A 21,770-nucleotide genomic window follows, 5' to 3' on the forward strand; every position below is an offset into this window, starting at 1 on the left:
TCCATGTTGGCAGAGCCCCAAGGAGAAATCAGAGATTCAAGATCTTAATTTCATCAAAGCTCATTCTGAAATGTTGCAGCAGATAGGATGAAAAATTGATAATATATTTCTTTCTACTACCTTGAATATCAGAACTCAGTAGGAAAATAGGGGTTGGGGGTCCTAACTTGGGTGAGAGGGGTAATCAATAAAATGGAGGCGCTACTGGTGTGAGGAAGGATTGAGCCAGGAATTGAGGTATCTTCTGTTCTAGATGGGGTTGCACTCCCCCTGAAAGATCAGATTTGTAGTGTGGGAGATGCTGATGGCCTCTTGCTGGAAAAACAGGTGGCAGCAGTGGCCAGGGCCGCCTTTTCCCAGCAAACAAAGATCTTGCCACAGCAGTGCATACCCTGGTAACATCTAGATTAGACTACTACAACACATTCTACGTGGGGTTGCCCTTGAAGAATGTCCAGAAGCTTCAATTGGTTCAGTATGCATAGCCAGAATTCTAGCTGGAGTGGGCTGTAGGGACCATATCATTTCAGTCTTGCTCCACCTACGCTAATTCCCAGTTTGCTGCTGGGCCCAATTCAAGGTGCTGGTATTGACCTTAAAGCCCTAATGGGTTTGAGCCTGAATACATTAAGGACTTCCTACTCTCCTATAAACCTACCTAACCACTATAATCATCTTTGGCCCTGCTTCAGGTACCCCCATTATCTGAAGCTAGAAGGGTGGCAACCCTGGGTAATGGCCTTCTCAGTCATGGCACCAAAATTATGGAATTCCTTCTCCATGGAGATTCATCTGTCCCCTTCTATTGTTGTCTTCTGCCAGTGGGTGAAGAAGACTTCTTTGATCTGGTGTTCCCTCATTGATTATCATTGAGCTTTCTAACCAGTCACGTGTTTATTTACGTTTTCTGTTTTAATTAGTTTTACATATTAATATATGTATTTAATCTTGTTTTAATGTTTCTATTGTTCTCCACCTTGGAGACCCTAAATTGGGTAGAAAGGCAGCTTAAAATGTTTTAAATAAAATAAACTTCCCAAGACAAAGTTTATGACCTAGAAAATTTATAGTTTAGAGAAAACCTGAGTTTACATGTCTACAAACCGCCTCTGTGTCCATGCAGGACTTCATACATGATGCTAAAAAACACTCTTGATACACTGACCTGTTCAAATGGCAAGCAATTAAAAACTGTCTTGCAAAAAAAATGTTTTAAAAACAGCATGGGAGCACAGCTTCCCCTCCTCCAACTATAAAGCTGCAGTTCTTTGCACACATTGAACACAGCTGGGAGGCCCTCAGCAAAATGCCTCCTGGAGGCCGCCTCACGCCTCCAGACACCTGCACCTACACCCTTCCCTCATGAGGGAAGGCGACAGCATTTGATTCCCTATGGAAAGATCCATGCCACTGTTCAAGGAAGCAAGGAGCCAGTAACAGTGCACGTCCACTCATCCCTTTCCTCTTCCTGTTGATGGCGGCTGGTGAGGGGTTGAGACAGGTTAGCCAGCTCAACCCATGACAGGAGTGGGATCCAAATCCTTGCTGCTGCCCAGGAGCAGACAACAACAGCGCCCTCTGCAACTGACCCAGAATGGGTCCTAACTTACCGCACAGGGCTACCGCAAGAATAATACACAGGAGAGGAGAACTACCTAGGCCACTCTGAGGAGGAAGGGTGGGATACAAATGTGATATGGTACAAAACCACTAAATTTTAAAGGCGTCAGCTTAGTATTAAACTCTCCTAAAGTCAAAACACAGAACAAAAAAGAAAACAGATAGTATGGTACAACAGTATAGCAAATTAAGGCTTCAGTGCTATGCATATCTGCCTTGGGTGAACTCCAGGTTAAATAAATGGAACTTCCTATGCATGTTTAATTGAAAGCTTTAGGCTACACTGAAGTAGAGGGTGAGACTGCAGAATAAAGGGGAAAAGGATGATGATGATCAGATTTTGGAATAGTAGCAAACTACAGGGGGGTAAAATTTGCAGAAATTAGGATTAACAATACTGAGAGCAATGGGTCACTCATTCAAGCAATGCAATTCTTTCTAACCAAGGACCCTGAATTATAGAATTGGAAGGGACCACCAGGTTCATCAAGTCCAACCCCCTGCACAATGCAGGAAATTCACAACTACCTCCCCCCCCACACCTAGTGACCAGAAGATGGCCAAGATGCCCTCCCTCTCATATATAATATCTCTCCTGAGATATTTTAAACATTCGAACAGCCCCCCTTCCTTTCTGTGCGTATCATACAGTTTACAGTTTAATTAAGGCTGTAATCCTACATGTACATATCAAAGGTAAATCCCTTTGGAGAGGGAATTACATCTGAGTAAACATACCTAGGATCTGTGTCAATCCAACATTTTTTTACTCCAACAATATGCATGACCCTGTATAGGTTTACTCTGAAGTCCCATTCATTACAACATTTCTACTCTTAGTTCTACACAGGACTACAATTCCCACTTACGCATGTATATTTGACAGTAAATCCTACTGAATTTAGCATGAGTTACTTCAGAGCTGGATCAGGCTTGTACCTGGACTGGAGCATCAGATCAATTTATCCTCACCATCCTAAAGCTGCAAGCTGTAGTTGACTTGTTGTGTGGTTTTTGTTTTTCCAGTAGTTAACCCTGAATTGTAGGATGGGATCCCAAGAGAGGCACTTAGGGGAGTCATCCCATGCAAGTAGCCGGTCTACTCAGAAGTAAGTCTCATATTATTTAATAGGACTTACTCTCAGGAGTGTATCCTTAGGACCGCATCCTAGGGCACCCTCTCCCCACACACACACTTCTGACAAAGTTTGTAAATCCATTTTAATCAGGAGAGCTTTTGATAGAATTGAATCTGCAGAGGCGTCTTAGAACGGATAATAATTGCTGGTTTTAGTTCTTCAATTTTATATAAAGAAAGATGTATTTCGGCTGCTATGATTGCATGGTATGTTTTTATTCTGTAAACTACCTTGGGTTCAGTTTGTCCCAAAAAAGTCTAATGTTAATAAATAAATGGGAAATTTGTATCTGAACTGCCCCTCTTTAAATGGCAGATGGAGACAACCTCCATACCATTAATACTTAATCCCATATAGAAAACTTGCTTATCTGGGATTCTAGCCAAACCTCCTTCTGGCAAGCTTGTTTTTCTATGTGCTGGGATTGTTTTGGAGGAAGCCACTGATGAGCACACTGGAGTGGTGTCCTAGACACAGTTTAGTTCTCTGAAAAACTAGGAGGTGTCACTGAAGTTAACTTAATTCCAACTAAATATGGCTATGCTCCAGCTGTGTGAGTTTTAAACACCTGTTTGCCCTACCAGGCATGGGGTTGAAGGTACCCCAGCAACTTTGATTTGGATTCTGCTCTGCCAATGCTCTGGAGTCCAAATCCCAACAGCCACAATTCTACCTGCATCTCATGAAGTGAATACCAGGTCACAAAAACTTAAACTTCTGGATTTTTTAAAGGCGCTACAGGACTCCTGTTTAGTTTTCCTGCACAGCTACCCCTTGGAATTGCCTGGTCTGCCTGAAACTTTGATTTGACATACATAATCCTCAATGGGAAAGTGTGGGAGTCCAGTAGCACCTTAAAGACTAACAGAATGTCTGGCAGGGTGTGAGCTTTCATGAACCACAGCTCACTTCTTCAGATACAGCTAGAATGTGATTCCATCTGTCCTGAAGCAGCGTTTAGTCACACAACGGCAATGTAAATGTAAAAAGCAACTAAATGACTTTAGCAGGTGTGATTGGATTAGGTGTGATTTTCAGAGGGATAGTAGGCGTGGAGAAATCAGCATTGGTAACGGGACTGGAATCCCAGATCTCTATTAAGCCCCAGAGAATGCATAGCCTTGAGCCCTCAAAAGATTTCACCAGGCTTTCAACAACTTCTACCCCACCATCAATCTAACAATAAATTATTCTGAACAGGAAATAAACTTCCTGGACACCGCAGTAGGGATACACGAGGGACACACAAAGCACTACATTATACCGGAAGCCGAAAGATCAGCAAACCTGTCTACATATCTCCAGCTACCACCCCAACCATATCAATACTCAATTGCCAATTTTAGATGGGGGGGGGGAACCTTGGAAAACACCAGAGGAGGAGAAGCCTGCTGTGTGGAAACTCTGCCATTGCACTGTATTCAGAAGCATCTCAAATCCATCCCCATTTGGAAAACACCGTAGCGGGTCTAATCCACACAAAGCAAGCTGGTTGCACTCTACCTTTAGCCCCACGTCAGGGTGTGTGTGTGTGTTAAGTGCCGTCAAGTCGCTTCCGACTCATGGCGACCCTATGAATGAAAGTCCTCCAAAATGTCCTATCTTTGACAGCCTTGCTCAGATCTTGCAAATTGAAGGCTGCGGCTTCCTTTATTGAGTCAATCCATCTCTTATTTCCTATTTGCCCCTCGCCTCATCTCCTGGGGGCAGGCGACTGTAGGGTTGGATGAACCGGTAAAACCAGGATCCCTACTCTCTCTCCCGGCAAAGAACCACCCTCAGAAGGGCTGAGGGATCCTCCCTTTGATTAAGCGCTGATGGGCTCAATCCTGGAAAGCAGTATAAAGTACACGGGGAGGGGGAGAGAGAGGAGGGGAAATACGACCGTGTGAGTTACAACTGAGTAGTAAGCTTGGGGGCTGAGGATGCTATTATTTTGATAAGACTTTCCTCCCGCTGTGTCCTTTCTTATAATCGCCTGCTCACGCTGATTGGCTAAACGCGTCTTTCCAAATTCGATAAATCCTTCTCCAAATTCCTTCATTCATCTGTTTCTTTTTTTTCCCCTCTCCCGGCCACCTTGTTTTCTTCCCCACTAGTGGTTCCTGCCTGGGCTTGCTGGCTGCTTTGGGACGTCCAGCTATGGCCGAATTGGCGTCTCCAGTCCGCGTGGAAGTGTTAACGCAGGTCAGTCGGGGGAGCCCCCCCAACGTGACTGGGACCGAGACCAAGGCCGTTGATGCCTGGGAGGTTTTGCCTTGGCTGTGCCGCTCTCTAGATGCCCCTTTTCCCCCAGCCGAAGCCTCACAACTCATCCATCAGCCCCCGTGCGGAGTTGGGAGACTTCGGGTGGGGGAAAGGGGCATCTAGAGAGCGGCACGTCCAAGGCGAAACCTCCCAGGCATCAACGGCCCAAGACTGCACAAGCAATCAATTAATTGGTTCTTGTAGGTTATCCGGGCTGTGTAACCGTGGTCTTGGCATTTTTTCCCCTATCAATCAGTACTCATTACGGTGCTGTTCACGGAGGCTGCTCGGGGGCTGGATCAGATCGAGGGTTGCCGGTTGGATTCTCCCTTAAGTGGTAGAGAAAGTCGGCATGTCAAAACCAACTTCTTCTATAGGCAGCGAATGCCCCCTCCCCTTGTACGCCAGAAGGCATAAATCCCTTTAAAAACCGAAGCAAACCACACCCTGATATTTTTCAGGGGAAACAAATCTTCACGAAAGGGCCCTTTGAACGTCCCTCTATAGATGCACATTTTCCCCATCTGAATTCTCAAAACTCTGCATGGCAACTTATTGTTGAGTTTTGAGAATATGAATGGGGGGAAAGTGCATCTAAAGAGTGGCAAATCCAATGCAAAAGCTTCCGTGAATAAATGGCCTCTGGAGTGTGGGGCTAGGAGAGGGAAGGGGGCGAGGGACGTTCAAAGGGCCCTTTCCTGAAGATTTGTTTCCGCTGAAAAATATCAGGGTGTGGTTTGCTTCGGTTTTTAAAGGGATTTATGCCTTTTGGCATACAAGGGGAGGGGGCATTCACTGCCTATAGAAGAAGTTGGTTTTTATATGCCGACTTTCTCCCACTTAAGGGAGAATCAAACCGGCTTACAATCCCCTTCCTTCCCCCTACTCACAACAGACACCTGTGAGGTAGGTGGGGCTGAGCTGTGACCAGCCCAAGGTCATTCCGCTGGCTTCGTGTGTGGGAGTGGGGGGATCCAGTTCACCAGATTAGCCTCCGCCGCTCATGTGGAGGAGTGGGGAATCAAACCCGGTTCTTCAGATCAGACTCCACCGCTCCAATTGCTTGGAGAATAGAAATAATTGCTTATGGTAAGAACCGTAAGGCTATCACTGGTGTGGCTCCTCTTAAGGAATACAGTTAGTCTAAGAACAGGGGAAATGAAGAGGTGACTGCAGGCACTTTATTTATTTATTATTAGATTTGTATCCCGCCCCTTACCCGTCTCAGAAAAACACAGTTCAATCTAAATACCCATTATAAAAATTAAAATCATATACATGCTAAAATCAGAAAGCAGCCTAACAATGATCAACTATGGGATAAACAACCAGGAAAGGGTGGAAGAAAAGGTAAAGGAAGAAACAACAACAACAGAAAAGCTAATGATTAAGAAGAATAAACAAACATAAGGGTAAGGGGAGGGTGGCCAGCTGCGATATCACTGTCGCGTCCTCAACCATAGGGCTGATGGGATGGGGTTTGAGAGCACACAGTCAAAAAAGGCTTGGGAATTCTCACATTTTGGAAAGGAGGAATGATGACAAGTCAGGAGCCCAGGAAGGGATTTTCTGTTCTGTCTCATTTCTTATGTCTTTTATTATAACTGTTTGTATACATTGATCTGGAACGCTGTGCATAAATAATCATTTAATAGAGAATGTTATTCCTCAATGCTGCCCATTTTTTAAAATATCTAATAGAGAATAAAGAATTTTGACACTTCACAAAAATCACTTTAAAATGTAGGCCTTCATAAAGCCATTTTTATCTTTTCAATTTGTTCCTTTTCACTACAAAGAAATTACTTTAACCAGTCAGCAACAGAAGCCGTTTCCTTCTTTCTGCAATTTTCTACAATTATTATTGAACTGTAATTTTTGATCGAACAATTAAATAAACAGTCTGAAAGGACGTGTTGGGTAGAGTGCAGGACTTGGACTGGTAAGGCTTAGGTTCAGATCCCAGTCCTCTTTGAGTGACTTGTTCAAGATCACTATCCCGCATCCTAAGTTGCCTCAGAGACTGTTTTGAGAAGGAAGTAGGATAATCCGTGTGAATGCCATTTCAAACTCCTGCCCTCAACATCAATCTCTGGCATCTCCAGTTAAAGGCTTCTAGGTAGCTGATCTCTACCGAAGGCCCAAAGTGCTGCTGCCAGTCAACAGCACTTAGACCACTGGTGGACTGATGGTTTGACAACTTAAGGCAGGTTCATCTGGACTCAATGGAGGAAAGATGGTCTTAAAAGGTGACCATGAATGTGATTTGAATAACTAGTATGTCCTTTATGATAGCCTATACACCCAACAATTCACAATTTAGTTGATGTATTGATACCTTTCCACATGCAATCAGATAAGGGCTGATGGAGGAGGGGGAGGGATGCTTTTTAAAAACTTTGCAGGTGTGAGTAACCACTGGCAATACACTTCTTAAGAAGACATGGGAGCCTATCTATAATATACTTATTTGTCGGAGGATTCGCTGAAATACATAGCTGACATATCTCCAACAAAATTCTCCCTTCCTCTGTCAGTTTAAAGGGTATCTCCGTGGATGGGGAAAGTAGGTAATGATAACCAGCTACAGAGGGTTATTGTGGCCATGGGAAGGGGGTATGGTCTCTACTAGAATCATGGTGTTCACAAAGGTGTCCTCTGCTTTAGGTAATTATTAGAGAGGACCAACTTGAGATGTGTGTGGTATACAACCCTCAACAGTCCCAGATACTATGTATGGCTTATCAAGCAAATATTCCAAGAGGTAGCAAAACCAGAGGATTGTTGAGCTCCTGGTAGGCTGCCATATATGGCTTAGAGATGCCAAGTGTTGATATAAAAAATCCTGTACCTGGGTGAATTTGGGACACAGGCTAGCACAAAAGCTCAAGTATTAAAAAGGACTGGGGGGGGAGCATCTGTCACTCACTGAAAAGCAGTCTGAAAGGCACAAAGAAATATCTAGGTTCTTTTTCCCCTTGGTCAGTTGGCAGCTCTAATTCAAGCTGGTGGGTCACAAGTTATGTATATCTGAGCTAGAAGTGCTGCATCTCTTCTCTCCTGTGAGGTCCAAGTCGTAGAACGTTTGTGTGGATGTCCTTGCTTCACTCCTTGCTTTGGAGTGAAACTCCTCTTTCTTTTTCCCTGCAGCTACAAGCCCATGGCATTGCACCAGAATATATCACCTACCCCCGTGTAACCCTCACCTCTGCCTCTCGTCTGTGTGTGAGGCACAGCCCTCCTGACTCTTCCCGGCACCGTCTTACCCTCATAGATCCCCGGACATCTCCTAAGGAAGATCAAGCTCCCCCAAGCTGGACTTTACATGAAGTACAAGGAGCATTAGCTAATCCTACTTGTCCACTTCTGGCTGTGAGAGGTATGTCTTGGAAGAATTGCTGGGTTCTGAATATGGAAGTGGGATGCAGTAGGAGCTGGGCACGAAGAGCTGGGCTTAGGGACTAAGAGATATTGCTCAATTCTCAGTAAGAGCTTGGGGTGAAGTGTTGGACTTAGGGACATTGCTAGAGCTGAAGTCAGCTCAGTGTTGAGGAATAAGGGTAAAACTTAACAGTACAATGATCCTAAGCAGAGTTGTATCCTTCTAAGCCCATTGACTTCAAAGAGTGGAACTCCATTTAGGATTGCACTGTCAATGTATCAATGAGTAAATAGGTCTAGACTGAGCTAAGACTTCTCTTACTGGAGCTTCAGTTGCAGCTGATGTCTTAATATAAAGGTGATAATGAAATTAGGATGGTTGTCTTTTTGTTGGATACCCTAATGTGAATATGAGAGGGGGACATTGGAATATTTAATATCCTGCTAGGCCTATCTAGGGGCATCAGCATCAGTGGAATAAACATCTCAGTATCCATTCATATAGTCTCATTCTCTGCTGCCTTGAACCTCTCTGAAATAACTTCTGACACAAATGGTGAATGAGCTGCTGAACCCCAAGTTCTGATTCATAGTTTTCCCTGCAATTACTCTGCTTTGTTTTGTTTGGGGGGGGGGGCTTCCCATTCGGGTTAGTAGATACAAGAAGAGACACTGTGCTACTTACTATATTTAATTGCCCATGTTTAGAAAATAAAGGGCTTTAAATGTTGGTTCCAATTTTAATGCCCCGTGGCGCAGAGTTGTAAGCTGCAGAGCAACAGCCAAAGCTCTGCTCATGACCTGAGTTCGATCCTGATGTAAGTTGTTTTCAGGTAGCTGGCTCAAATCTGACTTAGCCTTCCACCCTGCCATGGTCAGTAAAATGGGCATCCAGCTTGCTGGGGGTAAAGTGTAGACTACAGGAAGGCAATTGCAAACCACCCCATAAACAGTGTGTTTAGTAAACGTTGTAATGTGATGTCACCCCATGGGTCAGTAATGACCTGATGCTTGCACAGGGGACTACCTTTACTTTAACATTCTCTCTCCTTCCTATTAGCAAGGCAGCTGGCCCAAGTATATGATGTGGACCAGCGTTCCTTAAAATCCCAGTGGGAGTTTTCCCACCCTATCGAGCACTGGGCCTGGCTAGATGCAGGTACTCTAGCTGTGGTGACCGAGGAAGAAGTCCTGCACTGGACCGTGCAACGTGAGTATTGCAGGGAGTGGAGAACACAGTGAGTGATGGTGGTGGGGAGAACTTTCCTTGGAATGCATGGGTCTCTGCACAATTTCACTAAATGGTAAGTAGAATGAGGGATAATGTATTAGTCAGTGAGGTGTAGAGATTAGAGAGCTGGACTAGGCCTGGGAGACAAGGGTTAATTTCCCCATTAGACAAGTTGCTGAAGGTATAATCCTAAACAGAGTTACACCCTTCAAAGCCCACTGACTTCAATGGTCTAAGAAGGGTGTAACTCTGTTTAGGATTGCACTGCAGGTGATCTTGAACCAGTCATTTTCTCTATTTTAGCTCCACCCATCTCACAAAGGTTGTTGTGAGGATGAAATGGGGAAGGGGAGAGCCATCCATGCTACTTCCTGGGAGGATGGATGGGATTAAATTGCACTAAATAAGTGACAGTTGCGTTTTATGTTGTTTTGTTTATATTTGATTTCCACTTTTCTCCCCAGTGGTGAAACTTTAGATGCTTGATGGATGGAGCTTGGAGTGAGGATCAGAATTCACAGCTAAAAGGGCAAAGGGAAAATAGGCTGACTAGGTTATAGGCTTGACTCAATAAGCAGCATGGTGTTCTATAGGCGAAAGGACTTATGCACGGATAGAAGACTAGATGGATGAATGCTTCAACAAATGTGTGGAGGTGGATCAACAGAGGTTTTGTGCTGGCCACGCCTTGGAGTCCACTGGGACAGAAGATAATGAAGATGTGTACTTTGAGAGGGTGTTTTGCATGGACTGATGGGTTGATTCAGAGACCTTGACCTCATTTCTTGTCTGCATTCTCTTTCCAAGGTGCCAAACCAAGACATCAGTTTAGCAGACATGAGCGACTCTGGGGCATGGAGGTGGTAGGGTACCAGCGGGATGCCAGTTGTAAGTGGATGGCGCTCTCTGCTCTGGGGCTTGAGCAAGTAAGTAATTGGTCCTCATGGGTTTTTTCCTCAGTCCCATCACTTACCTGGCTGTGTGGCCTAACCTTTCTTCCTTTCCCACAGGGCCAGGTTGTGGGTTTGATCCAGCTCTATTGGCAAGGGGGCCAGCTATCTCAGGTCATAGAAGCCCAAGCCATGGCCTTGCCCCAACACAGATTTTCTAGGAATCCTCAAGCTTCAGCAGCTCTCTTGGCTGCTGTGCGGAGAGGCAAGGAACGGACTGGACAGGTGAGCTGGGCTTCCAAAGGGCAAGTGAAGTTGGGAACTATGGCAGCAAGTTCTCTACAGTGGAGAAATAAGACAGCCAATATGGCTGGATTTTCTAATCATGTGTTCCTCCCTCCCCACCCCCAGTTCCATGTGGTGGAGCTAGGCCCACACCAGCCAGGGAATGCAGCCTTTCTCAGTGCCCGCAGCAACTTATCCTTCAAAGGAGCTCGGCCAGGTGACTTTCCTAGTGCTATACAGGTGAGTTTGGTGCAATAATGGAACATGGCAGTCATTTTTATCTCAACACTGATGCCCAGAACCATCAGCATGACTATGCATTTCAAATTTGAATATTTTATGCTGCAGGCAGAATATATTTGACTTTCTGGGTCATATACAATGATATGCTTATATAACAAGATCTGGCTGTGTGGGGGTATGAATGATCTTAACTTTCACCTGTCTAGCTGCTTTCTTAACCTTCTCTGCTCAAATAGTTGACTGTACATTCTCATGAAGTTACCTTATACTAGGTCATACAGTACAGCAGTGTTAGTATTATCTACTGTGGCTGGAAGTGGCTCTTCTGGGTCTCGAGTGGAAGTCTTTCACATTGTTTACTACCTGATCCTTTTGATTTGAGATGTCAGGAATTGAACCTGGGACTCTGTATGCAAAGAAGATGCTCCGCCACCAAGCCTTAGTCCCTCTCAGTATCCGTTCATTCCAAAGTAGTGGTTTGTTTTTCCTTGATATTGAAGGCCCCAGTAAGTAGGAGAGTGGGGAAAGGCTTTTAGGGTACGAGTGTAAGATTTTGGAATGGTTTGGGAGACTTTCCAGGTTCCTGTCTCACTCTACTTTTCTGTCCTCTAGTACCTGCCCCACATGGGTGTGGCAGCAATTCTTACCAAACACGCCTTGCTCTTCCTTGCGGATGTCGAGACAGCACAAGTCATCCATTGCGTCCAGCTGGCCTGGGATATCCTGTTTGCCACTGTACTTGATGATGATAAACACCACAGCCTGCTAGGAATCTGCCGCAGTGGCAAGGTGAGCTGGAGATGGGGTTGCCAGCTCCCAGTTGGAAATACCTGGAGATTTTAGGGGTGGAGCTTGAGGAGGGCAGGGAGTGGGGAGGGACTTCAATGGGGTATAATGCCATAGAGTCCACCTTCCAGAGAGGCCACTTTCTCAAGGTGGATTTATCTCTTTCGCCTGGGGACCAGTTGTAATCCCAGGAGATCTCCAGCCACAACCTGGAGATTGACACCCCTAGTTGGCAAAAGGGGAGTACTAGGGTCAAACTGAGAAGGATCAAAGATGGAGGCTGGGCAGCTACTAGGCCTGAATTGGCTAAACTCTTCCTGTTTATCTTCTGCCAGGTTCTGTCAATCTTCATCTGTCCCTACATACTGTGCCAGTATTTGGCTTGCCGTCCTGCCAGCCTCTACCTCTCCCAGCGGGTGCTGCAGCTGGTGGCCCAGATTTCCTGATCCAGGGAAGCCTCTTCTCATGGAGTGGCATTGATTCATAAAAAAGGGAGGGGTGGACTCTGCTGTGGTACCAGGAGTGTGCTGTCTCACGTGGCTTTCATGGGATGGAGAAGGACAGCTTCTGAAGGGAGGGAGGAGGGGAAATTATGTTCATACCGGCAGTGGGTGAAGTTTGTTCATCAAGCTTGCTTGAGCTCTGGGGAAGGAAAGGATTGACAATACTGTGGGGGAAATAAGAGTTCTATAAAAGTGAATTTTCTTTTTGTATACTGGGCAGATTTTATGGAAAGAAAAAGGTGCCCATGGTGGGGATATTTATGCTGGAAGAGGGAAGAGGACACAGAAACATGTCTCGAGAGCTGGTTTCTTATCCCACTCTGTAGACTTCGTTTCTTTATCGGTCCCTGGTTCCTTTTTAAAAGTGATGCTAGGTGCAGGGCAGCTGTGCCTCTCTCTTGTTTGCAAGGAAGTTTGTGTCACAAGGGAGGTGGAGAGAGGCTTTCTGTCACTAGCTGTGCCCTTCCCACCTGCTCTGCCGTCACCTGCTGGTTTGCCATTGCTTTTGAAAATAAAAGGAAGTGGAATGGTTACCTGCCTTCCCTGCTTGTCATTCCTAGGGAGCCAGAAAGACCCGATCTTTGGTGTTTCCATACCAAGGTTATCAGGATATGTTAAGTGCTTCAGGGGTGGGTTGTGTAAACTTATGCCCAAAGTTGCGCTAGTAGGAAAGGCTTTATTAGTGATGTTGCAGCCACTGTCTAATAAGTATCTGTTGCCACAATCATGTTGCATAAAACAGCAGACTGCGATAGATGAGGGAAGAGATTTCTGTTTCACTAGTGACTCGCAAATGCACTCTTGAGTGCTGTGATTTGACTCCAGCATGAACTGAAGAAGTCAGTGGCCTCATCTGCAACCAGCACACAAAGTGTGCAATCATCATGCAGAAAATGAAAGGTCTGTAAAACCTTGAGTGACAGGCATTGGAGATTTGAGGTAGGAGGTTCCAGCACCACTGCTGCTGATGACAATTTAAGAGGATGCCTTGATCTAGGTCAGAATAAAGCTAAGCCTGACCTGCAGTTATCTAGTTCACTCTTATGGAAGCAGCTGCTGCTTGTTGATACAGTCACTGAACCTAAGAACCTCCTTCGTAAGCAAAGGGAATTTAGCCGGAAAGGTCCATTCAACTTCAACGTTCTGAGCCTTGCCAACATGAAACACATATTTAATGGCTGTTAGTCTTCCATAACACTGGGCACTGTAAATAAAAGTGCTTTTGAGGAAATGCTGTCCCTGACACAAATCACTTGGCCTTCAGGAAATGCTTATCAACAGAATCTGTGGCTAAGAAAAGACAACATATAGATTGTGTAACACATGTGCCATTTTATATGTGTTGCAGTTGCCCTTGGAGTTTTGCATGAGATGTGCAGTGGGCTGTATAATCCAGTTTGGTGCAGCTAGCCAATGGCCCACGATGTTATCGTTTTAGAGTGAAGGAGGAGTACAATCAGGCACTTAGCATATCTCCTCTGTCTCTATGGCTCTTCTTTCTCTCTTTCCTTCCCCCTTCCCCTGTTTGTAGAACGGAAGAAACATTTGACCTCAATCTGTCTGCTTGGATTAGATTCCCAAGATGCTTCTCCTTTACCTCACCCTACATAGAGTTTTATCACAACTGTGAATCCATGGTTTCCTTGTTGGCATATAAACGGCGCCCAACAGTCATTGCAGTTACAGGCAGTCACATCTACAGAGGAGGATGGTTTTAAGCAGGTTGGTTATAGTTTGGTTACTGATAGAGGTTACTAATAGGGGTGTGCATTTGGCTAAAGCTGAACTGAAAAACACGAAAAATACCTTTTCGGTATTTTTTTGGGGGGGTTACTGATTTTTAAAAATGGTGGCAATTAAAGGCAACCGAAAAAGTGGGTCCTAAATAATACCCTATTTTTTGGCATTATTCAGGCCACCAGTTTCCCCTCCCTCACCCCTTACTTACCTGCTGGCTGAGTCCTCGCCACTGCCTGCCACCTCCGAAGTCCACGTGAATTGCAGAGGTGATAGGCGGCGCAGATCTGAATGCTGGGCTCCACAGATCCCAGTGTTCAGCTCTGCGCTGTGTATTGTTCAGGTTTAATAAACCCAAAAATGTTTAATTTTTTTCAGAAAAAATCAAGTCCCTTACATTTGGCTTTTTGGCTTTTTTGTAAATTTCCAGGTTTATTAAACCCAAACCCAAACCATACTGGGGGGAAAGGTGCATAGCCCTAGTTACTCATATTTTATTGCTCTAGGTACAAAAGCAGTTGTAGAAGATTTTGCAAGGGCCAGAATTGCAAGTTAAAGGTGGGTAAACCTCACATAGAATATGAAAAAAAAATGTAATGGACGCAAGGCAGATTGCTTGTCAGATTGATTTCCAAACTTCTCAATGAATTGTGAATATATATGGTTTTCCTTACAGTTAAATTGCTCAGTAACTAAATTATGGAAACTGAATTGGTTCAGAATATTAATCTCTTCTAGTTGGTCTCAGTGTGACTTTATTCAGGGCCGAATTGGCCATATGAACAGTATCATTAAAGTAAGTAATCTCTTCTAGTTTATGCAAGAGCACATGAATTTGTTCAACTGTTATTCAAAAATAGCATTCTACTTAAGGATGAAGACATATGTAGTGTGTAAACAAGGGTCATGGCAGGTTCTTCATCTGCAGTAGGACGAGCCCAACTTCACAGCTTGTCTCGCATACCAATGAACTGAACACTGGTTCAGCCATCAGCCTTTCACTTCCCTCGTGTTTCATACAGGCTATCCTTTTTTCCCCTTTTAAACAGCATGTGTACCTTTATCCTTCACCTTATTATAACAAAAACACTGCAAGCAGTTTAGTGGATGGTCTTTTTATGACTGGTTGCACGTCGTCGGACTTTTTGGAAAGATGGGACGATACATCTTTTTTAAAAAGATCACTGGGGGGAGATGAAGACATCACAGCTGCTAGCCAAATAGCACCATTCACAGTTGGCTTTTTCCCATTTAAAATGAAACACTTCCAAAGCTGCAGAGCTGTTTTTGTTGTTGTTATTTGTAGAGGCATCCCAGAAAAGGTTTGGACTGGATGTGGTCTTTCCCAATTGCACTCTCTCTTTCTCTCTCTCTTGTGTGTATGTTATATATATAAAATTTGATTTCAGTCTAAGTTTGCTGTTGTAAATAGCCTGTGGTTATCCAGGAGCCACTAGGGGAGAGGGACAGTGAGAGTAGCTTCTTTATGGGGCAGGATAAAGGGCTCGTTCTCAAAGAGCCAGAAGAGTAGCAAAAATGTAAAGTTGCTTTGTCCCGTGGTTACTTTTACTTGTATGCTATCCTTCAATTCCACACCAAGCATACACAAATATTCTCCAGCTCCTCAGTGGGTAATTCTCCCTATGCATCAGTCTAATATTTAAAAGAAAGTATCATCAGGGCAGAGGTCAAATGCCAATGTAGCAAAAATCACTGAGTGAGATGCAGATACAAAATGAAGGCACTGCCTTCTATGTCAGAATAAGTAGCACAAAATGCAGCTTCAGGAGAAAATCTAATAGACACCAATTAAATGCATGACTTGGTTGCTGCTGCCACCACGGCTAGTGGTTCCTTGCTGGTAGCTGCTGCGCATTACTTGCTGGAGCTGGACTGGCACAGATTTGTGCATGGATCTCCCTCTTAATGCTCAATGCCTTTTTCCATTGTGTCCAATTTTAGTACTGTTTTGCTACCAGCTGTACAAAGAACAATTGTTTGATTGCAACTTAAGGCTGCGGTTCAACATACACTTACCTGGGAGTAAGCCTGATTGGGCTCAGTGGGGCTTATGTTTAGGATTATATAGTGCCTTTTTTCCCCTGCCGTGTTGCTTTTCAGGGATCCCCCCTCCCCCGTTTTGCTCTCTCCAATTAACCAATATTTTTAATGGTTGATCAAAAGTTGTTTGATAATAAGGGTGTGTATATATATATAGAGAGAGAGAGAGGGTTGCCAGGTCCCTCTTCACAACCGGCAGGAGGTTTTTGGGGCAGAGCCTGGGGAGGGCGGGGTTTGGGGAGGGGAGGTACTTCAGTCCCATAGAGTCCAGTTGCCAAAGCGGCCATTTTTCTCCAGGTGAAGCGATCTCTATCGGCTAGAGATCAGTCGTAATAGCAGGAGATCTCCAGCTAGTACATATATACATATATAAACTGTAAATATGTCCAAAGGAGAAAGAGAACTGAAGATCTGAAAAAGGTTTTTTGCTTTATATACCATCCACATATATTTTCCCCCTCAGTATATCAGTTGCAGGCTTTAAAAATGCAAGACCTGTGTTCCTGTAGGCAAAAGTGGGGAAAGTGTGTCTGTAGGCACCAACTCACAACCTGCAGGCAGTTCATCATAGACACTTGGTGAGGTCTTCACAGATTCTGAGAAGCCGCTTCCCCTCACAACTGCACCAGCAGAAAACTCTTTAATGTCACAGAACAAAAAGACCATGCCAGAAAATGGCCATTCTTCTGCCAACTGCCCCTTTCACTCCCCACAGGCTTTTCTCCTCTGGAACGTATTCTTCCGAAAGTCTCCCTCAGGAGTAAGGCTGGTAGCTGAACGGGCTTTGGGGGGCAGGACTATGTAGCACACAGATTCATGACATCACTTCAGTCATATAAGTAGCTGTTACATGTTGCTGTGACATACTGGCGATCTCCCATATCTATATGGTAGGGTTACACAACTGGAAGTGACATTGTCATGGTGTAGCCTCCTCCATTGTGTCCCACTGGTGCGCAGGGCAGCAGAGGACTTCCTGAGGCAGAGGGTCTCCTACACAGGAGAAAGTCATCTCAGCTTCTCGGAGTTCACCCTCCACTTTCTCCTGCCCTGTTCCCAGGCAACCACTCACCCAATGTCTGTGTAGAAGTGAACTCCCTCTTGAGTAGGGTTGCCAATCTTCAGGTGGGGGCTGGAGATCTCCCAGAATAACAACTGATCTTCAGCTAACAGAGAGAAGTTCCCATGGAGAAAATGGCTGCTTTGGAGGGTGAACTCTATGTTGTTATACCTGCTGAGATTCCTGCCCAAACCCCACCCTCGCCAGGCTCCACACCCAAATCTCCAAGAATTTCCCAACCCAGAGCTGGCAACCGTAGGGCAGTGTTTCCAGACCAGGGGCCACTCAGCTGGTAAAAACACATCAAAAGACTTTTAATAATACCTTTACAAGGTTTACACACCCATACTTTACATGTTTTCCACAGTGGTATGATATGCAATGTTGCCTTTGAATTCAGTTGAAGCACATTCTTCCACAGTGACAAGTGTAAATTAAATAAAATGTTGCTACCCTAGAGGACTCAGGAAAGAAGTTACTAAAATCCCAGCAAAACTAGCTTCAAAAGCCCTTAATAGAAATTTGGACTCAATATAGCTTTTTGTGCCCTCCTGAACTGAAACAAGATTAATCTGCATTACTCAGAACTACTATTTGGCCCTGTAAATTACTAGTACTACAATGTTTAGTTGATGAGAGTCACCTTTTTAAATCTATTTAAAGGGTTTTTAATTGATTATTCTAATAGGTTAATTCAGACAGTGGACTTTTTAATGACTTATTTTTAACTCAAGTATTTATAAAAATGGATAGCAGATGTGCCACCTTAGATGGGGCATTCTTCCTGTTCTTGCACACAGGAAGAAATGCTTCCTCTGAGATAGAGCTGGATAGTACATAAGCAGGCATGGTTTAAATACAAAGGAAGTAGACTTTTTTCTTTGGCACCATTTATTTGTATGCAAATTTATACAGATTGAACTGATTGATTAATTTATTATAATTATACAATTAATTGGCCAAGATTTCTTTAAGCAGGTGACAGTCCTAGCAATAATTACCATTAAAATTGCTCCTGTCTGTCACTGAAAACTTAACATCTCTTCAGCAGTGATGAAACTTCTGCTAATAGTTTGTCAGTGCTGAAATGTATGGATTGCCGAATATGAAGATGATATAGCAAACAGGAAGTAATTTTATTGGGCACAAAATGGTTGCCACACTTGTCTTTCTCCTACTTCTCTTTTGATAATTTAAATTGTTTGCTTGCTTCCTGTAAAAAAGTAAGTAGAGTGCAAATTAGCACAAAATTCTGCAAAATATTATGGGAGAGCCAACCTCTAAGTCTGAGAAGAGGAAATTACAGGACAAGGAATGGGCTGTTCACCAGTACTACAAGGAAAGTATGTAATGCCAGCAGAATAGATAGGGTTGCAGGTTGTTCTTCGCTACCAGCAGGAGGTTTGGGGGGCAGAGGAGGGCAGGGTTTGGGGATGGGAGGGACTTCAATGCCATAGAGTCCAGTTGCCAAAGCGGCCATTTTCTCCAGGTGAACTGACCTCTATCGGCTGGAGATCAGTTGTAATAGCAGGAGATCTCCAGCTACTACCTGGAAGTTGGCAACCCTAAGAATAGAAGTAGCATGGTGTGATTCATCCATGTAGCTACACTTAGGAAAACACACTTAGGATTACAACTGAGAGGAATGTGCGATGTGGACTAAGAATTGCACATAACCTATGGAAAGTGTTCTACACATGCCTTATCATGTATAAATGAACTTTCTGAAAGAACATTGCTCATATGTGGAGCCAACAATGGGTATAGCACAGGTTGGCTCATCTCTGGGTTTGTTAATTTGACACGTGACTGGGCCAACTCACACAGTAAGTGCATTTATGCATGACAGGGCACACAATGAATGCTCATAGAAAAAAACACTTCACCATGGCGACCATCACATCTGTTTTGGCCTTAATTCCATCCAGCAGAAGGCGACAACACATAATGTGGCACATTGCCAAATCTTTCACGAGCATGTCACGTTTCCCATCTTGTTACCTCAGTGCCCTCTGGCTAGCTTGAAGGGAGCTTGTGGCAACCACCTTGCTATGCAGTCTGCAGGTGTTTGCTTGATTAATCCCCACCAGAGTTTCTTCTCTGTGGAAAAAGCCACTCCTCCATCCCATTAAATATCTTTAAGCAAATTAATGGAATAATATTTTATAAAACCCACCATCACCCTAGAATCGTCTTTAATTATGAATTCTGCATGGCAACCGTTACCAAGAGAATCTCCTCTGAAACTGATGTTCAAAGAACTTTACATCAAATCTTCAAACAGCCGAGAAAGGTTCGAGCTACAAAGTCGGAACATCTGTTGCCTTCCATGCATTTTTCAATGGGGAGATCAGAGAAGAAGGGAGACAAAACAACCCTGGTTCTACTTTATTATTTAAATATAACAGCAGCCTGTGATATATGCTTTATGCAAAAAGAAAGCAAGAATGTTTGAGGAGAGTTCTGCATACATTTACTGATTGGGGCCAGAATTCTGAGATGCCAGAAATACTTGCTCTCCCTTGTTTCCATATTAACTGAGCCAGAGTGAAATTTGCCAACATGACGGAAGCCATTTCCAGTCAAAACAACAAGGTGACTCTTTTGTTATCTCTCTGATGGCATGCAAGAATCTTTGATCTAGGAAATGCTCTCCTAAATACCACAAGTGCAGATGCTATAGCAATTAATCATGAAAATATACCTGGTGGAGCCAAGTCCTTTGGTGATACATCAGGTATTTTGCACCTACTGTCAAACTCAGTTGTGTATAAAGGCGTTGACTCACTGGTTGTTCCTGCCAGTGGAGAACATACTACATTAAGAATCTATATAAAGAGAATTATCCACCTCATATATACACATACATATGCATGCCCACATAATCTCTCACTGGGTATGACCACCTAAACTCAACGTAGGAGTTACTCACAATGTAGGGAATACCCCTAAAGAGCCCTGTGGTGCAGAGTGGTAAACTGCAGTATTGCAGTCCAAGCTCTGCTCATGACCTGAGTTCGATCCCGACTGAAGTTGGTTTCAGGTAGCCGGCTCAAGGTTGACTCAGCCTTCCATCCTTCCGAGGTCGGTCAAATGAGGACCCAGCTTGCTGGGGGTAAAGGGAAGATGACTGGGGAAGGCACTGGCAAACCACCCCATAAAACAAAGTCTGCCTAGTAAACGTCAGGATGCGACGTCATCCCCATGGGTCAGAAATGACCCAGTACTTGCACAGGGGACCTTTACCTTTTTAGAGACTATCCCTAGAGAAAGCAAGAACTCTTTTGTCTGCATCACTGCTACTTCAAAACTAGGAAACCTGCCGTGCAAGAATCACAGTCCACAGTGGCCCCCATTAGTCATGGGGGCCTGTGGAGTGTAGTATAGGCAGAAGTGCCCTGTATTTCTAGAGACTGGAATGCTTCTCTTTGTGGAAGCTGGAGACACTGAAATGTGACATCTGAACCCCTAAATAAGGTGCAAACTACATATTTAGGAGGGAAAAAAATACCAGATTCCTCCTTCAACTCTACCACTTCTGAATTCAGGCAAACAAATACTGGTTTGAATGTTCTGTTTTTCTGTGGGAAAACTAACATGTCAGTGAGAAGTAGCCCAACTTTTTATGTGCAAGGATTCTTTTTCTTAACAAGATCCCATATTAAAATATGTGATTCCCCCGTCGGCATTCTGAAGTGGTACAGTCTTTAGAAAGCCTGTACATCAAAACCTTTTTCTGACCATGTAATTTATTTTTAAAATCTCCTAAAGCTTTATCACAAATCATTGTGGGCTGGGACACACATGAAGAAGAAGAGTTGGTTTTTACCCCCACTTTTTCTCTACTGTAAGGCGTCTCAAAGCAGCTTACAATCGCCTTCCTTCCTCCCACCCACCCCCTGCCTCACAAGAGGCACCTTGTGAGGTAGATGAGGCTCAGAGAGTTCAGAGAAAGCTGTGACTAGCCCAAGGTCCCCCAGCAGGCTTCATGTGGAGGAGTGGGGAAACAAACCCAGTTCACCAGATTAGAGTCTGCCGCTCATGAAGAGGAGCGAGGAAACCAAAAATTGGTTCTACAGCTTTTAAGTTTTTGTTTGTTTGTTGAAAGCCCTACATGGCTTGGGACTGAGGTATCTGAAGGACTGTCTTCTCCCATATGTTCCTGTCCAAGAATTAAGATCACAGGGAGATGCCCTCGGTCCTGACTGTCTCACCCATCAAAGATGCTCATTTGGTGGGTGCACGAGAGGTGGTCTTTTCAGTGGCAGCCCCACAATTATGGATCAGTCTCCCCAGGGAGGTGTGCCTGGCCCCCTCATTGTGGATCTACAGGAGGCAGCTGAAGACAGTTTTATTTAGGGCTGCATTTTGATTGATTTGGCCTTTATTATTGGTAGTCTAATTTGGAATTTTTAAACTGTGATTTCTATGAGTTTTATACTTGTTTTTATTGTGTTTTTATAATGCTTTAATATATTATAAGCCATTAATTCCACAGCTATTACGTTTTTTAAATAAATAAGTAAATATTTATTTTTATTAAATAAAACAATGATTATAAAAACACACAAAAGACCACAATTCACG

General features: G+C 44.1%; 1 protein-coding gene across 1 annotated transcript; it reads left to right on the plus strand.

Annotated features, from left to right (window-relative positions):
- The first annotated feature begins 4,901 nt into the window (after positions 1-4,901).
- On the plus strand, positions 4,902-12,268 carry LOC130475177 (clathrin heavy chain 1-like). Its single transcript, XM_056846919.1, has 8 exons — positions 4,902-4,946; positions 8,157-8,385; positions 9,448-9,597; positions 10,426-10,544; positions 10,629-10,793; positions 10,920-11,033; positions 11,649-11,825; positions 12,158-12,268. Exons 1-8 carry the CDS (start codon positions 4,902-4,904, stop codon positions 12,266-12,268), a joined length of 1,110 nt encoding a protein of 369 aa, XP_056702897.1.
- Positions 12,269-21,770: the final 9,502 nt, after the last annotated feature.

This window comes from Euleptes europaea, chromosome 1 (genome assembly GCF_029931775.1).
Source record: "Euleptes europaea isolate rEulEur1 chromosome 1, rEulEur1.hap1, whole genome shotgun sequence".
Lineage (NCBI taxonomy): Eukaryota > Metazoa > Chordata > Lepidosauria > Squamata > Sphaerodactylidae > Euleptes > Euleptes europaea.